This window comes from Perna viridis, chromosome 1 (assembly GCF_037379345.1).
Source record: "Perna viridis isolate PV_CMFRI_1.1 ecotype Kerala chromosome 1, ASM3737934v1, whole genome shotgun sequence".
Taxonomy (NCBI): domain Eukaryota; kingdom Metazoa; phylum Mollusca; class Bivalvia; order Mytilida; family Mytilidae; genus Perna; species Perna viridis.
The window spans coordinates 10,530,940-10,557,261 of NC_142445.1; the positions used below are offsets into that span (position 1 = coordinate 10,530,940).

The 26,322-nt window shown below is 34.0% G+C and overlaps 1 protein-coding gene across 1 annotated transcript; it reads left to right on the plus strand.

Annotated features, from left to right (window-relative positions):
* Positions 1-465: 465 nt before the first annotated feature.
* LOC148627206 (uncharacterized) lies at positions 466-22,598 on the plus strand. Its single transcript, XM_088569565.1, has 4 exons — positions 466-568; positions 10,789-10,945; positions 20,400-20,585; positions 21,170-22,598. Exons 1-4 carry the CDS (start codon positions 505-507, stop codon positions 21,309-21,311), a joined length of 549 nt encoding a protein of 182 aa, XP_088425691.1. The 5' UTR covers positions 466-504; the 3' UTR covers positions 21,312-22,598.
* Positions 22,599-26,322: the final 3,724 nt, after the last annotated feature.

The following is a 26,322-nucleotide window of genomic DNA, read 5'->3' on the forward strand; positions in this document are numbered from 1 at the left end:
AACAGAACATACCAAATAAGCCATTTTTTACCGCAGCATTAATACTCTAGGGATTTTGACATTGAACAATTTGTCAATTTAAGCGATTTTTCGTGGGGGGGGGGGGGCTACGGTTATCAGCCCACGTACTAATGGGCGATATAATACGTAAAGAAATCAAAACCATAAAAAAAAACCCTATCATTATTGTCTCCACACAACACAATGCTCTATGGTCACGGCCTAATTATACTTAAAATTGGTTTTGTGTGGTACATTTTTGCTATGTGCAAATAAAATGATTATTCCTCAAAGCAAAAAGTTCAGAAAAGAATTTCAGCTCAGGGGTTGTTCCCCTTTATATAGATCGCCAGGTTAACAATCGAACATGCACACTTTCTACTTACAAACAAAAGAAAACAATTTTTAGTGTAGCGGAAATTGCCGAGTAGTTCCGATTAGTCGGGTTAATTTATTCCTCCTTCCGACTGTTACAGTGTTACATGCTGCACACAGGAAACAACAATGGTGTCAAAAGAAATACAGTTTTTTCTTCCAGTGGTTTATTTCATACTTCAAATCATATATTGTAAGTATATTAGTTACTCTTTATTGCCGTTGATTGGGCAGTTTATTGGCAAATTTTCTTAAATAAAAAATTTCTCCGTTGAAAAATAGGGTAATTAGCGTAGGTTGTTTGTAAAAACCATTGCGTGGATTTTGACGAGTGATGTCCCAAATTAAAGATGAAAGATTGGAGAATGGCAATATATATTTTATTTATTTATTTAAATAAAAGGAATGTGAATATTTTCCATTTCAATATTAGGTCCATTTAGACAAATTTACAAGCAAATAAGCACTTTTTAAAGGGTGATAAAGCATGATTTGTCATTGAATGTTTGTGATAACTATTGCATTTATTCACAGGGGCTTTCTCCCACTATCAAATATGCAGCCGCACAAGTGGCTATAGGCTGAAAACCACTAATTCCACTTCCCATAGGCTTCTATGCTAATTTCACAATATTCAATGGCTTCTCTGGACTTTACCTTACCTTTAACCTGCAGAGGACTATATATCAGCATGATTCTACATATGTCAGCTCACAATCCTCAGAATGGCATGTGGGGTTAGCAGACTTGCAGTGCAGTACTGGTCACCGGAAGTGAAGTGTCTGTAAATAGCATGGGAAATCCCAGTGTTTTCACAAGATAGGGGTATATTTAGAAATCATTATGGAGATTAGGCTTCCAGGGATGTCATTAGAAGCCGACAGCCGGCAAAAATCGCCGGCTACTCTTTCAAACGTCGCCGCCTACTTTTGTACCCCACAAAAATAAAATTCATGAAATATTCTTCAAGACCCTCTTTATATAATATACTGACAATATTCATCCACAAATATTAAAGATTGCACTTGAATGACGCATCGGTGTGACTTTAATGCATTGTTCGGTTGCTAAAATAAATAGTCCGCGTTTTTTCCCTGTTTCTAAATATAGACTTTCTTATTTTTACCGAACTAAAAATACTTCGTTTCCAGTCAGCAAAAAGCAACATGTCGGGCCGTAGAAGGTCAAAGCCTGTGACACAGGGACAATCATCTATCTGTCACCAGGGCCAGCTAAGGCCAAAAAGACAGACAGTGACAATGGTAGATATAAATTAACAATCATATTATCGATGATATTTAATATCTTATTTTAATTCGATGTGCAGTCATGGATTCGTAACTTGTCTATTTGATTTTCCCCTTTGATTTTGCTCCTTGGACTTTGTTCCCATTGGATTCTGACTTTGTTGTCACTTGTCTTAAGTGGAAAAAAGAAGGGTCTATGCAATGGGGAACTTTTCAATAATAAACAATTTGTTCAAAATTTTTAAAAAATATCACATTTTTTAGGCTTAACTAACAGAAACTTGTATAAAAATTGTAATCTTATTGTCCTGTACAATGGCCCAGGAGAGCCCTAGAATGCAGGATATTGCACCATTTCCCCCGGACCCCCTGCCGTAATGGGCGGGTTCGCCGCCTACTTTATCTAATTAGCCAGCTACTTAAAAACTTAGTGACATCACTGGCTTCCCATCACAAGAAGCAAAATGCACCTATAAAATGTACAGAAATGTTTTTCCTTTCAGAAACTGTTTAAATTTTTTAAATGAGATGAGGACTTTTTCCACAGCACTATGAGGAACCGGGGTAATTTCTGCATAGGACTATTTTTGCGTACGTTCCAAATGCTCATTGGTTGAATTGGTGGTCTGTAACCTATATAAACACGGAAATGGTGACCCAGATTTGGGAGTGCCTCGCTTTGGATACATGTCAATTTGTCCCATTTCCAATTTGTCCAATGTCAATTCATCCCATATATTAAGAAATTGTTTTTTGTTCAGGATATAATGTTTTTCGTGTTTTGTTCATGGTAATTAGGTATTATTTAACCTGACCTGAAGTTACGTTTTTAGCTCTACCTGGCCAAAATCCATGTGAGCTATTGCTGTCACTTGGCATCCGTGGTTGTTGCCATCAACAATTTTTATAACACTTTTCCCCTGACAGTTCTTAACCAATTGGAACCAAGCATGGTATGAATGTTCCTTTTGGTATCCTTCATGGAACTGATAATGGGATTTTCGATCCGTCAACAAACATGACAGTCATTACTAAAAATAGAACATAGGGGTCAGAAGTTTTTCGCATATACATGTATCTCTAAAAGCATTGCATGTAGGTTTAGCCTAATTTCGACAAAGTGATCAACATGATGAGATCTATCTGAGGTCAAATTATGTTTTAATCTGTTAAAGTCATGTTGGAGTGATTGACCTTTTTTTCGACATTTTTTTGCTATTTTTAATGTTATTTCTTTTAAAAATCTTCTCCTCTAACACTACTTGACCAATTTGAACCAAACTTGGCATGAATGTTCCTTGGTGTATCATGCATAGAACTGATGTGGGGATTTTTGATCCATCAAAAAACGTAGCTGCCTTTACTAAAAATAGAGCATATGGGCTAGACAACAGAACATATGGGTCAGAAGACAGTTCTTGCAAATAACTCAAAAACTGTTGCAAAATTCTGACCGAGGTAATATTGTTTAGCATCAAGAGAGCATGTTCATTTTATCATCCATTTCATGTTCATCGTCTGAATATAGCTGAAATATTGCTGTTCAGACGTTAAAACCTTTCAATCAATCAATCAAGCATCAAGAGATGGACTGATTCCAAAATTTTAAAAACAATTCAACTAGGAGTTATGGCCCCTGAAACAGTTTTTTTGGCATTTTTTTGCTTGTACATACTGAAAATAGAGCATGGAGGTTAGACAATAGTTTTTCGCATATATCTCCAAAACAATTAGGGGTAGCCACGAAATTTTGACATGTAAAAGTGTTCAGCATGTTGAGATCTATCTGTGGTCAAATTTTTATTTGAATCTGTTAAGCCATGTTGAAGGCCATGTGAGCTATTGCCATCACTTGGCGTCCGTCGTCGTCATTAACAATTTTTCAAAACTCTTCACCTCTGAGACTACTTGACCAATTGGAACCAAACTTGGTATGAATGTTCCTTGGGATATCCTGCATAGAACTGATGTGGGGATTTTTGATCCGTCAAAAAAAAACATGGCCACCATTACTAAAAATAGAACATAGGGGGTCAAACAGTAGTTTTTCGCATTTATCCTGCAATGAGGTTATTTGTTAAACGAATAAAGGTATACGGTTATTTTTTTGCTGTATCCGTACATTAGCAGGTTATCGACTTTCTGGCTCCTCCCACTCACGTGATTTGCGGAACTACTTTTTTCTGGTATGCATAAATTAATCATAGCCGCTACCATAGATACGATATAAACAAATTGCGATTGCGTATCCGGTTAATCTTTTTTTCACTGTTTTGTTTCGTTTTCACTTTTTTTAGCTGAATGAAATAAAAGATTTTATGTAAACCAAATAATGATTTTGTTTGTATTTTTTTCACCGTCATATGTATGGCAAATCCCAAATCTCGTTCAGATTTGATTCATTACCAGTTAGCAGACGACTTCCCCTTTCATTTCAGTCATGTTGGACTCGGAGCCTGAGTTTCTGTCACAATTTAACATAAACTGGTCCCCACTTAAAGAAATTGAATGAATCAGAGGAACACTACATTATAGATCTGCCCATACAACTGCCTCCTCTTCTTCAAAAATCTCAAACAAATATTTCAAATCCCAGAGAAACTAGTGCACAAATTTCACCCCTGAAATCTACTGCCATATACCAAACAGAAACAAGTCAGCTTCCACCTTCCTCGCAAAATTCAAAACCTTAATGTTCTTAAAATCGACTTTACAACATTTAAAATATTTGTATTTATTGTTCATTTTACTTATTTGTCTCTTGGAATTAAATAAATTTTGATACATTGCTTATTTTCTTCAAACAGTTTTGACAGATTATATGGTACTGATTAAATTTCAATGTTTACTGAGTCATGCGCCATGCGTATTAATTTTTTTCTTCAGGTTTAACGATCGGGGCTCCTCAGGGGATATGCATTTTAAAATTTTATTTTAAAAATGAACACACGCACAATACTATTAATATAACAGGATAAAAACAATACAGGTATATTGTCGAAAATTATTGAAGATATGTGTATTCGGCTTGGAACGGGGGAAATAGCTTGGCAAAGGCTCGTATTTCATACCTGACCCGTCGCCTAATCACATATCTTCAATAATTTTCGACAATGTACCTATATTGTATATATATCTCCAAAACAGTTAGGTTTAGCCAAATTCTGACGTGGGGGTAAAAGTGTTCAGCATGATGAGACCTATCTGAGGGGCAAATTTTCATTTTGATCTATTAAGCCATGTTGGAGTTATTGCCCTTTTTCAACATTTTTTGCTATTTTTCATGTTATTTATTTAAAAAATCTTCTCCTCTGACACTTCTTGACCAATTGGAACCAAACTTGGTATGAATGTTCCTTTGGGGGATCATGCATAGAACTGATGTGGGGATTTTTGATCCGTCAAAAAGCAAGGCCGCCGTTACTAAAAAAAGAACATAGGGGTCTGACAATAGTTTTTTTGCATATATCTCCAAAATGGTTAGGTTTAGCCCATTATGAAAGGGGTAAAAGTGTTCAGCATGATGAGATCTATCTGCTGTCAAATTTTCATTACAATCCATTAAGCCATGTTGGAGTTATTGCCTTTATTCAAAGATTTTTGCTATTTTTCATGTTATTTCTTTAAAAAATCTTCTCCTCTGACACTATTTTACCAATTTAAACAAAATTCGGTATAAGTGTTCCTTTGGGTATCTTGCATAGAATTGAAGTGGGGTTTTTTGATCCGTCAAAAACATGGCCACTGTTACTAAAAATAGAACATATGGGTCAGACAGTAGTTTTTCGCATATATCTCCTAAACCGTTAGGTTTAGCCAAATACTGACACAGGTGGAAGTGTTCAGCATGATTAGATCTATCTGTGGTAAATTTTCATTTTAATATGTTAAGCCGTGTTGGAGTTATTGCCCTATTTTTCGACATTTTTTTGCTTTGAATGTTATTTCTTTCAAAAATCTTCTCCTCAGACACCACTTGATCAATTGGAAATAAACTTGGTATGAATGTTCTTTGTGGTATCGTGCATAGAACTGATGTGGGATTTTTGATCCATCAAAAAACATGGCCACTGTTACTAAAAATAAAACAAAGAGGTCAGACAGTAGTTTTTCACATATTTATCCAAAACCGTTATGTTTAGCCAAATTCTGACATGTGGTAAAAGTGTTCAGCATGATGAGATCTATCTGTGGTCAAATTTTCATTTTGATATGTTAAGCCATGTAGGAATTATTGCCCATTTTCGACGTTTTTTGGCTATTTTGAATGTTATTTCTTTCAAAAATCTTCTCCTTTGACACCAATTGACCAATTGGTATATATATTTCTTGGGGTATCATGCATAGAACTGATGTGGGGATTTTTGATCCATCGAAAAACATGGCCACTGTTACTAAAAATAGAACAAAGTGGTCAGACAATAGTTTTTCACAAGTATTTCCAAAACTGTAAGGTTTAACAAAATTATTTCTGTAGCTGAAATGACCCTTATTATAAGGCCTTCAAAAGTCGTCAGGGATCAAAATTGTCAGTTGACTCCTGTAAGAGTTATTGCCCTTGATAGATGAAAATGACAGGTTTTTTTTACAGTTTTCAGCCAATATCTTTAAAACTGTAAAAGAAAGAAACTTAGCATCGCTGAAATGATCCTTATAATAGTCCCACCAAAGTCTTCTTGAGTCAAAATTGTTGGACAACTCCTTGTTAAATTTATTGCCCTTGAAAGACCAACTTTAACCAGGTGAGCAATTCAGGCTCCTGGGAGCCTCTTGTTTACCAAAGCATAAATACACTTTGTTTTGACATTAAAAAATATATCATGTTAAGCGAATTTTTTGGTGGGTAGGGGTGCATTTTTGTCATTTTATTGCAAAACCCTAAGTGATACTGCAACTTTCTTGGTATCATTGTGAAGCTGAGACATTGGGCTACATGATGATACATACATATGTCTGTTTTCTTCGATCTATAGAAAGAAGAAGCTCAAAGAATAAAAAAAACTTAAAAAATGATTTTTTGCCGCAGCAAGGTATAAAAAGTGGCCAAAATATACAAAAATGCTTCAGCTTAATTTTTTGGCAACAAAAATCGTCTTAAATGGGAGGTATAAGGGTACCTGAAAATCATATTTTGGTTGATGACTGGGGGGGTGGGGGGGGGTTGCATGGGGGTTATCTCAACCCAAGTACTATAAAACTTTCAGTGCAAAAATGCTGTGCCAAAGGACAAAAATTAAAGTTCGAAAGAATATAAGTTTGAAGTGATCTTAAGCACACTAAGTTGCTGTGAGGTCTTACAACATGTATTTTTTTTTTTATGTTGATTGAAATTCAGTTGATAGTCTACCGTATATCAATCCCCAGTTATTTGAAAACACCGTCACAAGTTATTACTGCTGACTCAATATTAAAAACAGGCTTCATATCATGTGTTTTATTTCTTTTAGCAATAGCCTGAATTTTTTTAGGGTTGGCCTGCATAGTTTATTTTGAACCATTCTATCAATACAGTATTCTTTTTTTAAAAGAACAGACATTAAATTATCAAAGTCATAATCAGCATAAGACAAGGTATTATCATCAGCATAGTTATATAAAGTACCCAGCTCAATAAAACAAATATTATCATTTATAAATATGTTAAAAATCAAAGTACTGAGTATAGAACCTTGAGAAACACCCTTTGTGATGTCCACCCAGTCACTACTTCCTGCAGTTAGATTTGCTGCTATAACCTGTTAAATAATTTTCCAGTAATTCCACAGATTTAGATGATAAGCCATAAGTAGAGAGTTTATTCAAAAGAATATCATGTGGTAGACAAACAAAAGCTTTCAAAAGGTCCATTAATATACTGGTTTTTATTAAGTGCAGATTTCCAATCTTCAAGGAGCTTTAGCATAGTGGTCTGATACCCATGTCCTTTCTAAAAGCACAGAAAAAAGAATGAAAAATGTTTTCAAAATAATTTGTCAATTGATCTGACAGAAACATTTCACATAATTTAGATATCATTGGTAAAATACTTACAGGACAGAAATTTTTCTTGTCTCATGGATCACTTTTTTTATATAAAGGTACAAGCTGTGCTTCTTTAGACCTGTTTGGAAAGCTACTATTACAAATAGTATTATTTATTAAAGATGTAGGATTATTGTTAAGAACAGGAGGCCCAACACTTAGATGAGATATTATTAATACCTGAAGCTTTCTTAATATTAATTCTACTAAGTAGTTTCGTAACAGTGTCAACTTCTGTTGATTTGAACTCAAAATATGTGTCCTGATGCCCAAAAGATTTCATTTTATGTATGCTAGGGTGACTGTCCTCATCAAAAACATCTCTGCTTCTATATGAGGGAATGTTTAGATCTATGATGTATTGCTTTTACCATGTCTCCTCTTCAGGTTCCTTGTTCATCTACTTCCTATTTACAGATCACATGAGTGTCTCCCTTTCCAGATTGAGTGGGGATATTCTTAGAATGACATAGCATGCAATCTCCTGTTTAATTTTTAGTTATGGAAATCGGGTCAGATTAAGAAATTATTTAAGTGGAAATTTTAATGTTTTTTTTTTAGCAGTTTCATTCTATATCTGAATCGTATTCTGTGTCAAACATTTATTCACAATCCTTGACTCTGAACTGTATCAAGCTAGTATGTTGTGTCCATCCAGTCACACTTGGATGTTACTCCTCAGAAACTGCTTGACAGATTTTGTTCAAGCTTTATGGGATTGTTAGTATCCATTTGTAGTTGTGCCACCATTTTGATTCAACAAATTTTACAGGAGTTATGGGACTTAGTTAAATTTGCATATAAAACACTGAAGGAACACTTTGTGGATGCAACGCTTAGATGCTGCTCATTGGGTTTTGTTCAAATTTTGTGGGATTGTTAGTCACCATATTGTGCTGCCATTTTGATTGGACAAATTTTACAGAAGTAATAGGACTTTGGTAAATTTGTACATGTCACACAATAAGAACATTTTGTTGACACAGCTCCTCAGAAACCACTTTATTTATTAAAACCTAAGTAGAAAATGTTTTTTTTTCCAATTTTATTTATTATTTTTTTTAATTTGTTCCTTATTTATTTCTGGTATCAAGAAGATTTTGTGTGTTTTGGATGGTTTCAAGATATTGGAGGTCAGAGTAGTACAACATCCATAAAATTCAACATTTTAGCTCACCTGTCTCAAGGCCAGGTGAGCTATTGCCATTACTTGGCATCTGTGTTGTCGTTAACAATTTTTAAAACACTTCTCCTCTGACACTACTGACCTATTGGATGCAGACTTGGTACGAATGTTCCTTGGGGTATTTTGCATAGGACAGATGTGAGGATTTTTGATCCGTCGAAAAACATGGCGGTTGTTACTAAAAATTGAACATAGGGGTAAGTTTTTAGCAAATTTCTCTAAAACCAATAGGTATAGCCAAGTTCTGACAGAGTAAAAGTTTTCAGCATGATGAGATCTTTCTGTAGTCTAATTTCTGTTGTATCCTGTTCAGCAATTTTGGAGTTATTGTCCTTTTTAGCTCACCTAGCCATAGGCCATTTGATTTATTGCCATCACTTGACATCCATCATCTTTGTTAACAATTTTTCAAAACTTTTCTCTACTGAAACCAATCAGAAACAAACTTGGGATGAATGTTCCTGAGTGAATTCTGCATAGAACTGGTGTAGGGTTTTTTTATCCTCTGATAAACATAGCTGTGTTACTAAAACTATAATGTAGAAGTCAGACAGAAGTTTTTCACATATATCTCCAAAAGCATTATGTTAAGCTTAATTCTGACTGGGTAAATAGTGTTCAGCAGCATGAGATCTATCCCTGATCTAATTTTCATTTTAATCTGTTAAAGTCTCACTAACCACTTCTAACGTTTCCATTTACATGTTAAACAAGTAATTTTCAGTGTTTTACTGTGAATTCCCAGGACAAATGACACCTTAAAGTTGCATACCATTGCAAAGCTTGGAAAATAAGGCTTTCAAAATCATTACTCTAATGGTATGATGTCTGTAGAAATTCTTCATAAAATTTACTTGAATAAAAAATAATGAAAATCAACATTTTTACCTTTTCTGCTAACTGACAGCATGGAGGCAAATTACACATGTAAACAATATTCATACACTTTTGTAGTTAATTACATATATGATTTTAAAGTACACATTCTCAGCTTTATTTTGACTACTTTTAATCAGAATACACACAAATAATGCACTTACAATGCATGGTCTAGGTTCAGTGTGTTTTTGGTACTACATAGGTGGGGGGGGGGGTGGCCAGGAAGTGGATAGTGAGACCTAAACAATGGTGGAGTTATTGCCCTTTTTCCATGCTTTATCTCTATTTTTAATGTATCAAAGTTGTTGGATAGTTCCTTATTCAAGTTATTGCCTTTGATGAAAGGTGAAAATGAGGTTTTAGCAGTTTTCTGCCAATATCTTGAAAACTATAATAGATAGAAAGATATCACAATTGATGAAATGATCCTTATGAAGAGTCCTACCAAAATCTTTATGAGTCAAAGTTGTTGGACAACTCTTTGGTAGAGGTATTGACCTTGAATTGCAAAAATTTAATCAAGTGAGCAATTCAGGCTTCTTGGAACCTCTTGTTAACTCACCTGGTCATAGGCCATTTGAGCCATTGTCATCACTTGGCATCCCCCTTCATTGTCATCATTAAACAATTTTTCAAACATCTCAGAAACTACTGTATAGAATTCAGTGGCAGTTTGTATGAATTTTCCTTAGAGATTCTACACAAAATGACCCTTTGGAATTTTAATCAATGAAACAGCATGGCCTCAATTAAATACATGTATAGCTAATCAAACCAGATGAGACATTCAGGCTGTCTACAGCCTTTAGTTTATTTTTGGTCTGATTTTGAACATTTTTAATTGAGTTTAAATTTTGTGCAATAAAGTGTCCAAACCATTTGTTGTGTCCATAATGAAATGTAAGCAGCAAAGCATAAGTGTGTCAAAAACTAATATTTTGTCCACACTTGCCTCAACTATTCTGGGTTTGACCATTATGCTGCGCTTGGTGAAGCTTTTTATTGTAATGGGCACTGTGTTACATTTACTAATTTAATGATAGTTTCCTTATTTGGTGATAAATAGTACATATTTTTCAGGCACAGGGGAACAGTGTGACAATGGAATATTTTACCATGAATGTCTTATTGGACGGTGTTGTAAAATGGGGGATAAGTGGAAGTGTATAGATCCAATTGGCGTAGATCCATTTGGCCCAGACCCATTTGCCAAGTGTGATTCTATGTCTCAGTACAAGTTAGTATATTACAATACACTGTTTTTGAATTTAACTACTGGTACATTTTATGATGTAAAAAATAAAACAAAATGACAAAAAGTGAAATAATCTGTAATTCTAATATGACATCCTTTAAAGGCTTCAATTGAAACCACAACCAGGGTTGATTTTCCATTGCCATATGAGTAGCAAGTGCTAAAATGAGTGTGGCTTGTGTCTGTGTAAATTACCGCCCATGAATTCATTAATCCTGTAAGCAAAAACAAGACTATCATTTGCACATACATGTATATAAGCTATCAATACATTTTCATTCATTGGAGTAGATTGGGGTAACACTAATATTGATATTTATATTAGATGATCTTCTTGGGGGGAAAAGAGCCTAATTACTGAAAAAGGAAAACAAAAAACACACACAAAAATTGTATTATAACATGCACATTACCTACATAATGATTCATTACTCTTATAAAATGTAGGACCACATATGAACACTGCAACCTTAGAAATGCATTAATTCTGTTACATGGTGTGAGTTCACCAATTGAAAAGGCTGAATATGGCTTTAATGTCACATTACATGAATTTTACCCTTAGTGATGGCCTTCTTGTATTTCTTCTGATTATTATTATTCTTTTTTTTTCTGCCGCCTAATTTCCCCCACTTCTGATAAAATTATATCGCGACAAGATTTTGACCATCTCTTGCAATTTTGGAATTCACCCTGTGAGATGTAATCATTTATCGTTCCAGAGTTATCTGCCCTGTAGCGGAAAAACTAATTTTGTAAAAATTTCTTCAAGCGTTATAAGTACACATAAGCAGAAAGTTCCAAAGTGTTCAGAAACAGAAGGCAATACTATTTGACAATGTTTCTAAAAAATTTGAGGTTTCCCTGGTTATGCGATTTCGCGACTCCCAATTCAGTTGGTTGCGTAACTTTAAACCATCAGTCATGCCGTTTTACTGAAATGCCACATTGTTTCGACATTGTTGTGTCTACTGACATGATGGTGGCAAATTACACACACTTGTTAACACTATTCATACACTTATCTAATAAATTACAATTATGGTTCAAAAGTACACATCCTGTGATTTATTTTGACTACTTTTGAATATCACGCACACAGCTTATCCATTTCCAATGCATAGATCTACTTTTAGTGTGCGTTTTTAGTACTGCATAGAGGGTTGCCAATTTGACCTGGAAGTGATAATTGAGACCTTTACTTTGGATACTTTATAATTATGTCCCTTTCATTTCTTCTATTTTAATAAAAATAATCATTCGATATTATTATTAATGACAGCTTTGGTGAAATAAACAGAGACAAATTTAACATTATTAATGTTACTACTAAATTACTGTTTCGTATTAGTTGGAAAATTATTTTGTATATTTAATAATTGTTAGAAACCTTACTATGTAGAATATATGCATGAAATAAGTTATCTCGTCTCATATTCTTTTTAAGGTCTCATTCTCTTCATGTAAACTAGTCTTGATTCTCTTTGATAAGAAGCTTATGGCACTTGGTCAGTTCCTCTAATGCAGAATTGCTTGGAGATGGATGGGAAAGACCTTACAGTAGTTTGTGAATAATTGACCTGTTAATTTATATCTTTGTTCATCCTGGATTTTTGTTTACCCCACAACATAGTCTGCCTTTTTGTTTCATATTTGACCCTAGCCCCATTCATAGCATAGAAATGAAATGGTTACTCCTTTAAAGTCAAATTTCAACTTAAAGAATGGCATGCGTACTAAAATTATAAATACTATGAGTGAAACTGAAACCTGGTTAAAATGAACCCCGTATACAGATCAGATAGGTGTTAGGTTTATGTAGGTTCAAATAACCTTCTAAATAAAATGAAGTGATTTAAGTATTGTGTCTGGTATAGACAGGTTTTTGGGTTGTAGGGTATGTTAGTCTCGTCATGTGACCCCATGATTTCACAAGAATGGGTCCTAGTCAACCATTCAAAAGCATGTGGATTTGTCATTTAGAGAGTATTGAGTTCAGTGTTTATGGCAAAATGTCTTTTTGTGTAAAAATTGCCGGTAAAAAATGACAAATATCTATTTCTACATGATAAAGGTATTAAGAAAAAACAGAAAATAGAAGATGTTGCAGTGTTGTACAGCGTTTCGAGTACCCGGAAGTAAAGGATAAAGTGCAGATCAGTCTTCGGGTTTCAATACATTCTATATCTGAAATTCCGGTAAAGAAAATGAAATGAGACTTGCATACCCTATTGTTTTCAGACAAGGTTCAAAGAGGTTTTATTGTATAATTTTAAACTTTCCTACAGGGCCATGTGAGCTATTGCTTTCACTTGCCATCCATCATTGTTAACAGTTTTTCAAGCTCTTTTGTAAGGGCCCGCCTTAGGGCGTCGCCCTATAGTGATCAGTCTGTCCATCCGTCTGTCTGTAACAAATTCATACCTGCTCTATATCTAGAGAACCATTATGATTTCATACTTTATACTTAATATATGTATATATTAACCAACACCAAAGGATGTGTCATAATGTATGTACAACTTCCTAGGTCAAAGGTCAAGGTCAAAAACTTTGGTTTCAGTTGACAACCCCATGTCCACTCTATATCTTGAGAAATGCTATTATTTCAAAGTTTATACTTGACATGTATATTAACCAACACCAGAGGGTGTGACATAATGTATGCACAACTTCCTAGGTCAAAGGTCAAGGTCAAAAACTTTGGTTTCAGTTGACAAACCCATGTCCTGTGATGAAGATCGTGTCCGCTCTATATCTTGAGAACTGTTATGATTTCGAAGTTTATACATCAATTAGGAGGCCTGCTTGACCATTTGTGGATCAATTCCAGTGTCATTGTTTCTCAACAGATGCTTGCAAGATCTCCTTACAATGATCATTTCCAAGTTTTTGAAGATCTTCAATTGTAAACTGTTCTTTAAAAATCTTATCGACAATTTGCCTGATACAAATAATTTGGTTCTTTATGTTATATTTTTATTATTTAAAGTAAAACCCATACATGCTTTATCAAAAAGTTGCAGCTGTCAGCAAATTTTTATGTTTTTAACATTTAATTCACATCCTTTTTATGGTGGGTCGTAATAGATTGAAGGCATAATTCTAAATATGTGACAAAGAGTTATTGGGCTTACAGACACGATTTAACTTGTTTGGGTGCCTGAATCTCCCTTAATGTTCTATCTAGTTTATTTCCTTCAACTATTGTTGATGGAAAAAAGGATTTACGAATCACCGACAGCCTACACAAGGGAACAATGATATCTTCACCGTTCCAAAATATAATTTTGCATTTTGCAATATTCCATGAAATTTTACTTTTGTTGTGAGGCAATGAACCTGAAGCACTGCTCTTGTTAATCTTGTTGCCATTACTAAAATAGAATATACCCACAGTAGGCTGACAAGTTTTGCACATTTAAAACTGTTAGGTATAGCCAAATTCTGACATGGGGGGGGGGTAAAAATGTTCTGCATGATGAGATATATCTGTGGTGAAATTATTGTGTTAATCTCTTACACCATGTAGGAGTATTGCCCTTTTTATTATTGGTATGGCACTGTTGTCATCTGTGTCGCCATCATCGTCTATGGACACTTGGTTTTCATGGGATAACTGGAGTATTAGTTGAATGATTTTTACAAGGTTCAAAACCACAAAAGAAAGGTTGGTAATGATTTTGGAGGTTGTTGCCTCTATGGTTTTAGAATTAGGGGCCAAAAAGGCACATTAAACAAGCATTTCATGGAATTTAACTCTATAACTCCAATAAATGCTTTGGAATGTTTATGGTATTGTTCCACAATATTCTATACAATAATGTCGGACTTGGATTGATTTTTGGGGCAAAGAATTGAAATTTTAATGAATTAGTTGGGGGCGGGGGGCAAAGTGCCATACCACGAAAAGTATGGTATTGAAAGTCCTTGCCTGCCTTTTTCAATCAGATTTCAGAAACTTTTACAGTTTTCAAACTATAAGGGCCAAAGGTGGCAACCCCCAAATGTTTTTTGGCATTTTTGAAGATTTTTATTTTTAAGATGCCTTTTGCAAATTCCTGCCTGCATTTTTCGATCAGATTTCAGATATTTCTTACAGTTTTTGAGTTATGAGGGGCCTAAAGGAATCACACTTCAAAAATAAGACTTTTTAGCTCACCTGACCAAAGACCAAGTGAATTATTGCCATCTCTTGGTATCCATCCTCGTCGTGGTTAACAATTTTTCAAAACTCTTCTCCTTTGAAACTATTTTATCAATTAAAACCAAACTTGGTATGTATGTTCCTTTAAGGGTATTCTGCATAGAACTGATGTGGGGATTTTTGATCTGTAGAAAAACATGGCAGCTGTTACTTAACATAAAGGTCAGACAGAAGCAGTCCTTGCTGTCCAAATATAAAACAAGCCCCTACATTTTATATAGGATACATTGGCTTGGAAGCAAAATTTCTGCAATCCTACTGCTATTTTTACTAGCATTGGCTGGCTGGTCCCAATTTCAAAGACTGCAGAAGTTACTCCTGTATATCTCCAAAACCGTTGGGTTAAGCCAAATTCTAGTGTTGGTAAAAGTGTTTAAAATGTGATCTATCTGTTGTGGTCAAATTTTTCGTGAAAATTCAATATGCCATGTTGGAGTTGTTGCCCTTTTTATCTCGCATGGCATAATGAATTGTCTCAAAAATTATGAAAAAAGTCTAAGCCAGTCTTCCTTTTGTGGTATGGCACCTTGTAATACAATTTAAAGAGATTCATTCACTAATAGTCAAGTTACTGTCTGGACATCAGGAAATATTCCCATCACTTGGTGTCTGTTGTCGTCTTTAACAATTTTTCACTACTTGACCAATTTGAACCAGACTTGGTATGAATGTTTCTTGGGGATAGAATTCATGTGGGGATTTTTGATCCTTTAAAAAAACGTGGCTACTGTTACTAAAAATAGAACATAGGAGTCAGACAATAGTTTTTAGTTTACACATGTATATCTCAAAATCTGTTAAGCTTAATCAAATTCTGAAAGGGTAAAAGTGTTAAGCACGATGAGATAAATCTGTGGTCAAATTTGTTGATTTTGCCTGTTCAGCCATGTTGGAGTTATTGCCCTTTTTCAACGGTTTTTTTTTTTTTTTTTTGTTGCTATTTTTAACATTATTCCTTTAAAAAATCTTCTCCTTTGACACTACCAGACCAATTAGAACCAAACTTGGTATGAATGTTCCTTTGGGTATTCTGCATTGAACTGTTGTGGGGGTTTTTGATCCTTCAAAAAACATGGTAGCTTTTACTAAAAATATAACATAGGGGTCAGACATTAGTTTTTTTCATAGATCTCCAAAACTGTTAGGTTTAGCCAAATTTTGACATGGGTAAAACGGTTCAGCATGATTAGATCTATCTGTGGTCAAAATTTTGTTTTAATCTGTTCAGCCATGTTGGAGTTATTGTCTTCTCTGGATGTTTTTTGGCTATTTTTAAAATTATTCCTTTCTAAAATCTCACCTGAAACTACTGGACAATTTGAAATTAACTTAGTTTGAATGTTCCTTAGGTTATTCTGCATAGAACTGAAGTCGTGATTTATGATCCATCAAACAACATGGTATCTGTTACTGAATTAAGTATATAGGGGGTCAGACAGAAGTGTTTCGCATATATCTCCAAAATCTTTAGGTTAAGTTAAATTCTGACATGGGTTAAAGTTTTCTGCATGATGAGATCTACCTCTTGAACAATTTTCATTTTAATCTGTTAAGCCATGTTGGAGTAATTGCCCTTTTCAAGGTTTTTTCCTGTTTTTAATGTTATTTCTTTTATAAATCTTCTTTCAAAAAAAAAAAAAAAAAAAAAAAATGGGTCAGTCAGAAGTTTTATATCTCTGAAACTGTTAGGTTTAGCCAAATTCTTTCAATTCCTGAAATGATTCTTTTTACAAGACTTACAAAAAGTTTTCAGATGACTCCTTGCTATTTTAAGCAATTTTCAGCCAGTAGCTTGAAAACTATAATAGATCAGTAGGAACTTTCAATTGATGAAATGATCCTTATGATAAGAATCATTCAAAACTTTGCATTTCGATCCAAGTTGTCGGACGTTTCCTTGTTGTAGTTTTTACCCTTGAAAGGCGAAAAATGATGTTTCTAAGCAGATTCCAGCAATTTCTTGAAAGCTGTAATAGACAGAAAGAAACTTTCAGTTGATGAAATGATCCTTATGATAAATCTTACCAAACTCTTCTTTGAATAAAAAATTGACAGACAACTTCTTGTTAAAGTTATTGTCCTTGAAACGTAAAAATTTAACCAGATGAACGATTTAGGCTTCTGGGATCCTCTTTATAATAGTTTTTCTTTCAGAAATCTTTTTCTCTGACATTACTTGACCAATTGGAACCAAATTTGGTATGAATGTTCCTCAGGGTATTCTGCATAGAAATGATGTGAGGATTTTTTATCTGTCGAAAAAACAGCTGTCATTACTAAAAATAGAACAAGGGGTCAGACAGAAATTCTTTTGCATATATATCCAAAACTGTTAGTTTTAGCCAAATTTTGACGAGGTAAAATGTTCAGCATGATGACATCTCTCTCTGGTGAATTTTTCATGTAAAGGTACCAGTATCATATTGCATATCCCTGTGCAGGTGTACGTTAAAACATGGATGCTTTAAAAATATAGTGCATTTTCTTTTTGCCTCTCTACAAACTAATGTTTTGTCAAAAGAGATGAACAATGACTTATAAAATAGAGCAAACATCACACTGTAAGATGAAGAACTTTTTTAAAAGAAAATCTAACATAATATCATAAAAATTTCCACTGAAAAACGTTGGTTTGGTGAGTGCAAAACGAAAGTGAAAGTAGGAAAAATTCAAAGATTCTGTCTAGTGTCAACTGTATGTCCATTCTTTCCCCAACTGTTCAGGGTCTGACTGAAGCTTTTTATTTATTTTGAGTGGGATTTGGAATTTTAATATGACTGCAAAAAATGTTTGAGGTTGTATATTGGTATGGCGTTGTTGTCTTCCTCATCTGTATTGTCATGGTCCGTGTCGTCATCCGTAGACACTTGGTTTTTTGTGCAATAACTAAAGTTGTGGTCGATCAATTGTTAATATTTTTATATGATTTTACTAAACACTAAAAATATAGTGCATTTTCTTTTTGCCTCTCTACAAACTAATGTTTTGTCAAAAGAGATGAACAATGACTTATAAAATAGAGCAAACATCACACTGTAAGATGAAGAACTTTTTTAAAAGAAAATCTAACATAATATCATAAAAATTTCCACTGAAAAACGTTGGTTTGGTGAGTGCAAAACGAAAGTGAAAGTAGGAAAAATGGCTATTTATAGTTCAAGACTACTTTCCTGTCCGATCTTCGTGGACTCACCCTATTTTCTTTGCGGGAAATTATTTTTTCACATGTCCTTAGAAATGCTACATAAGTGAAAGTTTTATTGAATCAATTTACATATTTTTTTAAAAATCCTGAAGAATATGCACTTCACTATAGAAGTCCATGGAAAAATTAATACGATACTGAGACCTAGTAAGCCAGTTTTTCAAGTAAAGTTGGATATTCAGCAAGTGGTCTTTACCAGCTGAAAAAGTAGTACCCCAATGCAGGTAACACTTTTAAGATGAATTAGCCATCTTTTGAACCTGATTTTTTATGGTAGCTCTGGTTTTTTGCATTTATGGTTAATCTTTACCAAACTTGGAAATGCATTTTGTTTTCATGAATTTGTAGGATATCAGTTCAATAAAATTATTATCTTGACTATTTATGATGAGCGTATCTATATTCAGGTAACCTTAAGCAAGTAATACTCCTGCATAAAGGATAGTTTTCGAGTTACAACACATTTTAAGTATGTGGTTAGGACTTGAAAATAGTCATTTTCCATACATTGCCTCTTATATATGAAAAAAATGAATATTTTTTTTATTTTTTGTTTTTCTTTCAAATAAATAGCTAAAATGAGTTGCCATATAACTGTGATTGATTTAAACACAGAAATGTCACAAAATTCAACAGCCAATCTTTTAGTGGACTTTTTTTAGTGGTTCAAATGGACAGATTCTAATGCGGCAAGAAAAATAATGGTGTTTTTTCATATAAAAACTGAATTTTTTCAAAAAGTATCTAAAGCAGACAATTGTTATTATAATATTTATACCAGTAAACTATTTTTCTTGCATCATAGCTATCTGTTTTTAAGAAAAAATCCTTTTCCTGTCATATTGAGGTCCATTTGTATCTGCCTGGGGTACCAAAATGGCTTAAAATCTGTATTTTCTGCATATGAAAAGCTATATTTTTTTAAAACTATGATATTGGTATATTTTTTTCTGGATTTATTATAATTGAAATGACCATATCGATAGTTTAAAACAGGTGGTTGTATCGGTACATATATAAATTTGCTTAGTTTGACTAATGCAGCAGCTGTTTATCAAAAGTAGTATTTTCTGGCTAACATTGAGATATTAGTCTTATGCCTGGAATAGGGTACCTATATAAAAATTTTAATAGAAAACTCATGTTTTTAGCAGGGCAATGATATTCTGAATTTTCAGTATGAAAATGAATACTCTAGCAGAAAAACAAAAACTTTCATGATTATATTGAAATGTTTATTAGTAATAGGTACCAGTATCGTATTGCATATCCCTGAGCGGGTGTATCTCAAAACATGGATGCTATAAAAATATAGTGCATTTTCTTTTTGCCTCTCTACAAACTAATGTTTTGTCAAAAGAGATGAACAATGACTTATAAAATAGAGCAAGCAGCTCACTGTAAGATGAAGAACTTTTTTAAAAGAAAATCTAACATAATATCAAGAAAATGTTCCACTGGAAAACGTTGGTTTGGTGAGTGCAAAACGAAAGTGAAAGTAGGGAAAATGGCTATTTACAGTTCAAGACTACTTTTCTGTTTGATCTTCGTGGACTCACCCTATTTTCTTTGCGGGAAATTATTTTTTCACATGTCCTTAGAAATGCTACATAAGTGAAAGTTTTATTGAATCAATTAACATATTTTTTAAAAAATCCTAAAAATATGCACTTCACTATAGAAGTCTATGGGAAAATTAATACGATACTGAGACCTAAATCTGATTAGCTATGTTGGAGTTACTGTCCTTCTTCGATATCTTTTTGCTATTTTTATTGTTATTTCTCCTCAGAAACTACTGAACAGAATTTAATAAAAACTCATACGATTGTTTCATTAGGTATGAGTGTCAGGAATTTTTATCCAAGAAAAAATATGGCAACTTTTACAAAAATGTAATGTTGCCTAAGGAAACAGGTGAGTAATTCAGACCCTTTAGAGCCTCTAATTTAAATCTTGTACATTGTTTCTGGTATGTTAACAAATTCTATATATACATGTATAAAATGTATTCTTGATTTCAGACCAACAACAACAATGAGATATGTTTATGTTCCCCCTCCAAAAAGAAACTTTACAGCTGAAAGGATAGACAACAACCCACTGAACGAACACAGTAAATTATCCAATATCAAAGAGAACAATTGGGACATGAGTAATGACAGAGTGGAACATACAGTCAGCAGTTCTCCACCAAATGCTGTCAAGAGGTAATTTTTAGCCTATTTGTATATATATGGTCGTCTTTTCATTGCAGAGAGTATATGTTTTTGACACCATCCTTTCTTCCATTTATTAGACCTACTTTTGCCGTTGCAATTCCTGAAATAACTTACTAAAACATCTTGCCATCTTAACTTCTGTTAAACTACAGAACAAAATTTCATGAAACTTGGTATGTAGTAAGGACTCCAGTTGTGCAAATTAGGAGGTAACTGTTAAGGGTTGGACCTCTGTGGTTATTTCAAGCTGTGCCCTATGAAGCATTTTATTCGCATTATCATCGTATCTCCAAACTGCTTCTTCATCATTATGGGAGCTTGTGGTACATGTATGTGAGAGTTTTCATTACATGTTGTTTCATTATGTATGATGAATTTTAGATAATTTAAGTGAAGGAAAAGCTATGTATATTCATAGGTGCTTACACCTTTATCTTTTCTAGTTGCTGTATATATTATGGGTGTACAGTTTGGAAACAATACATGAAGTTAAACATATTGTATGTAATATGTATATATCTTTATAGAACTAACAGTTACTTATACTTGTATGGATTTGTTTGTATTTTTAGATTGCCTACACTTGCTATTGTTGGAATAGTTGGTGTAAATGTCTTCATCATTGTGGTTTCTGTTCTGGTCATTACATTTATTAAGAGGAGAAACAGTGGAAGCAGTGCTTTTGGTTATGTCATCCAACAGAACGTTGTTTAAAGGTTTGAGTAAATGGCCTGCTGTAAAAAAGAATGGACTTTAAAAGTTTAAACTAAATGGCTTAACTGGAGATTTCTTAACTTGAATCCTGGATATTATAGTATGTAAAATGTGTATATGGAAATTATTGTTGTAATAAACAAACAGAAATATCTTGTGTTATTACCTTTGAACATGGAAGCAAACATATAATTAATAGTTTTGCTTCCATGCTCAGAGGTATGATACATGGAATAATTATGGACAAAAATGTTCAGGGAAACCAGGAGAAGCTTGTAATGTTATTGTGGCATCTACATGTATACAATGTTTTGTGAAATGTAGAGTTTTGGTGAAAAGATTGGGATTTAATTTTTATCTTCCAAGTTATTGTTTCTCATATTGATGTAAACATATCAGCTAGTGCTAAAATTTGTTCACAGGAATAAGGAAGTGTAAAAAAGTAAATTTACAATTATAATAAAGTATAGAATTTGGAATTGTTTAACAGAAACTGTGAAAATTGATATGTGTGAACAAGTTTGTATGACCAGAAGTCATGAAAACTATAGCAACAACAAATAATGCAGGTGACACTGAATTTAACAGCATTGAGATCTAGAGAAGGCTTATCGAAGCAGATCAGTCAAATTACAAAATAGGAAGCGTAAAATAATTCTGTAACATATACATAATACTTTATTCATAACCCCTAGTTTACTAATATAATCTTATTTGTTTTTTAACATAATGTACTACTATATAGTTTTTTTTTGTATTAGAATTGTTCTTTAGAGTATTGTGCTCAGAATGACTTATGAATTTTATTGCCTGAATATATATGGCTTCTTATACTACAAACGGAACATGGGGGTCAGAAGACAGTTTTTTGAAAACAATTGAAAAACTGTTGCCTTTAGCAAAATTTGGTTCTGGTCATAAAAATGCTATCAAAAGCATTTCCTGCATTTGACAATTCAGTTAATTTTAACTTTGCCTGTCTCATTCTTCAAGTTTTTCAAATAAACAAAGGGTATACCAGGTAAGCGATTTAAGCTCTCTTGAGCCTCTATTTTTTTTAAGGAAGGCTTATGAAAAAAAAATTATATACCAATTATGAATGACTGACTTATTTGTCTCAAAAATTGATTCTTCAGATGACCTTTCGATTTTTTACAATTTCTTATCAGTTGTGTCATATGTTTGTATTATATATGACTCACATTTTTTGTATAATACACATTTTTTATGTAAGGTTGTATATATTATGTTTGTGAAAAAATATTTTTAAATAAATTTGTCAAAGTGCCTTTGTATTAATAAATATTTAGCAGTTACGACTGTGACAGTTTACCTTTACATGATAGGTAACTATTACAATCCATAATCCATACAAATATTCCAAAACCTACAGTCTATATCTTAATGGTTAACAAAAATTCATAAATGAAGCCCATAAGTTTTTTTGATATGACTTCAAAAAATCAGCAGTGGTATATTGGTATGGCGCTGTCATCATTGTTGTTGTCTGTATGCACTTGTATATTGTGTGATAATTTGAGTATTAGTTGATCAGTCTTTATAAAAATTATGTAACAATGTTCCAAAACGACAAAAGGAAAGTTGGTAATGATTTCTGGGGTTATGACCCCAACCATTTTAGAATTGGAGGCCAAAAAGGGCTTAAACAAGCATTTGATAGAACTTGAGTAAAAGCATAGGAATGTCTATGGTTTTGTTCCACAATATTCTATACCACATTGGTCAGACCTTGATTGATTTTTGGCATATTGACGTGAACTTTTCAGAAATCAGGAGACCCGTGCAGGTCCGGGTGTCAAAAGAACAGGCCTGCAGCAGCGCTAAGCTTGTCGAAAAAGCGACTAAATAGTGCTCAGAACCCTAGCCGGGGGCTAGGGCGCCCTGCCTACAGAGCAACTGGGTTGTGTGCCCCAGGTGGTGGAATGGGGTACCCCTGGCGTGTTACATGCTGGGGTTGTCAGGCTAGAATACAGAAAACCTGACCGAAAACCATAGTGGTTCACCGTTCCTCGCATGTTAAAGAAACCTACTGTGGTATTCTCCCGGAGTAGGAACCATAGGGCTCCGCCACAGGAGGCTAAATTGCCCGACCCTCCCCACCTCTACCTATTTCCTGTGGCAATCAAAATTTGTCGACCCCATTATCCTTGTGTCCCAACCCTATTTCATTTCATCATCATGTCATCTACATTTATCATCCTTTTCATGTTCATCGTCAGAATATAGCTGAAATATTGCTGCTCGGACGTCAAACCCCAACAATCAATCAATCAGAAATCAGGAGCCACAAAGAAGGGGGGCAGAAATATGCATTTTCCTGATGTACAGACAATAACTTTACTATTAATGAATGAATCTCTTTGAAATTGTATTACAAGGTACCATACTATCAAATGAAGACAGATTGATTTTGGGGGTAACAAAGGGACAAGAAACAAGCATTTTCTTTGTATATGTCTATATGCTAACTGGAGTAAAAGTGAATGGATCTCATATAAATTTAACTACAAGGTGCCAAACCACAAAAGGAAGTTGGGGGTTTTGGTTTGAGCCAGGTAAGAAAAAGGAGCCAGAAACAAGTATTTTTTTCCTGAATTCCGGATGATAACTTGAGTAAAAGGGAATGAATTGCTTTGAAATTGTACCACAAGGTTCCATATCCCCACAGGAAGTTTTGGGTGATTTTGCAGGTTTTTACTGGAACCATTTAGGAACAAGTTACTTCTTCGGTCTGGTCAAATTTTTACTCGGTGTCAAATGTCAAATTGTAATTAAAATTCAAAGATTCTGTCTAGTGTCAACTGTATGTCCATTCTTTCCCCAACTGTTCAGGGTCTGACTGAAGCTTTTTATTTATTTTGAGTGGGATTTGGAATTTTAATATGACCGCAAAAAATGTTTGAGGTTGTATATTGGTATGGCGTTGTTGTCTTCTTCATCTGTATTGTCATGGTCCGTGTCGTCATCCGTAGACACTTGGTTTTTTGTGCAATAACTAAAGTTGTGGTCGATCAATTGTTAATATTTTTATATGATTTTACTAAACACTAAAGGGAGATTCCTTTTTAATTTGGAGTTTGTGGCCCCTTACTGTTTTAGAATAAGGGATCACAATGAATAAAAATTGGTGTTATATTAAATGTCATGTTGAATGTTCGTTTTTCTTCCGATTTTGATTACTATTGTTCTAGCTTGCCACCACTTTTGGCATCTGTCGTTGTATTCGTCATCTTCGTCGTCATTAACATTTTTTCAAAACTGTTCTACTCAGAAACCACTGGACCAAATGAGGTTATAAACGTTCCTGGAAGTAGTCTGCAAAGAAATGATGTGAGGATTTTTGATTCGTCGAAAAACGTGGCTGCAATTACTAAAAATAGAACATAGGGGTCAAACAGAAATTTTTCGCATATATCTCCAAAACCGTCAGATTTAGCCAAATTCAGACGAGATAAAAGTATTCAGCATCATGATGTGTCCGTAGTCAAATTGTTGTTTTAATCTTGTAAGCCATGTCCTTTCTTTTCCTCAGTATTTCCTCCACCATCTGGAGCACGCATCAAAATTTGATTAGAACTGATAAAGCAACTGTGCTTGAGCAACTTTGTGCATGTGCAGGTAAAATAATTGTTCTTATGAAAGAGTAATCAAGGGAACTAAGGTTATAGCGGTAATCAAAAGAATGTAATCCAGGGACAAAGACCAGACATGGAAAACCGACATACACAACAAAGAACATAAAGTAATTAAAATCATACATACAAAGTAACAAAAGTAAATGAGCAACTCGGACTCCACTAAAAACTGGGAGCATGGACTAGGTGCACCGGTAGGGTAAGCGTCCTCTGCTTTTCTAGAAACACCCGCCTAGTTGCTCATAAAAAGTCAAGTCCGGTGTAGACAAACGAGGAAAGGAAAACCATGACCCGTTGAATAAATCAGTTTTCATGGTGCTGATGGATACACCATAACGATCCACGAGTTCATGATGACGACCATAAAACTTCTGTAGAGATGACTTTAATCTTGTAGCAACATAACCCTGTTCCAGAAGCCTATTTGTTAGAGTTCTAGCGCGATACAAAAAGTCTGTGTAGTTTAGAAAGGTGTGGATCCAATATAAATCGTTTCAGTCCAGGGGATATTATAGTAAGTCCGAATACTGGTATAGAATGACAAACTACGATTCTCACCCTCCAGCATACATTAAAAGATCTAATACTAATACTACAAATGTTAGCTTGGACATCGATACCAAATCGTCTATGAATTATATACTGAATATTACATGTATGAATCTGTATCGTTAATTTGATTTTCTATCCTTCATAACTAATAGTATACACCTAAATAAGCTTCCTGTACTACCATACATCGTGTACTTAGTTACAGCCGTAGATTAATCCTACTAGGATGAATGACCCGGCCAGCGAAAGCTATATTTTTGTATAGCCTAGCTGGCCGAGTGGTCGGTGTTGGCATAGATGTCACGACGGTACCAAACATTTGCTTCGTGATACTTTTTTTGTGAACCCACGTTGCAGTCGTTTTTGAGCATGATCAACTGTTGGACTGGTTCGTGACAAATACAGTAATTCAAATACTTTGTAAATTATAATTCACACCGTCATCCTTTAATATGAGTTAGGCTCATCTAATGGCTTGTTATGTTTTTTTTTATAAATCGGAGTGATTATTCTGGATTTAAAAGCATTAGTTATATCGCAATCTTACCAAAAATGTGTTTTAAAATATTAACTATTTACTCTCTACTGTAAATCAGATGCCCAATTGTTAACATATGTTTATTTGGCGATATTCCACACTTGAGACTGTTTATAGTAGATTAAATTTCTTCGTCAGTGTTAAAAGTTTCTTCATTGCACCTAAAAGGTTCAGCAAAGGACTTAAAATTGACTGGATATCTGATTTGATACATACCTTATAGTCGGCATGAAATGGGTTATTTTCCGAAGCTTTGCTTAATTGT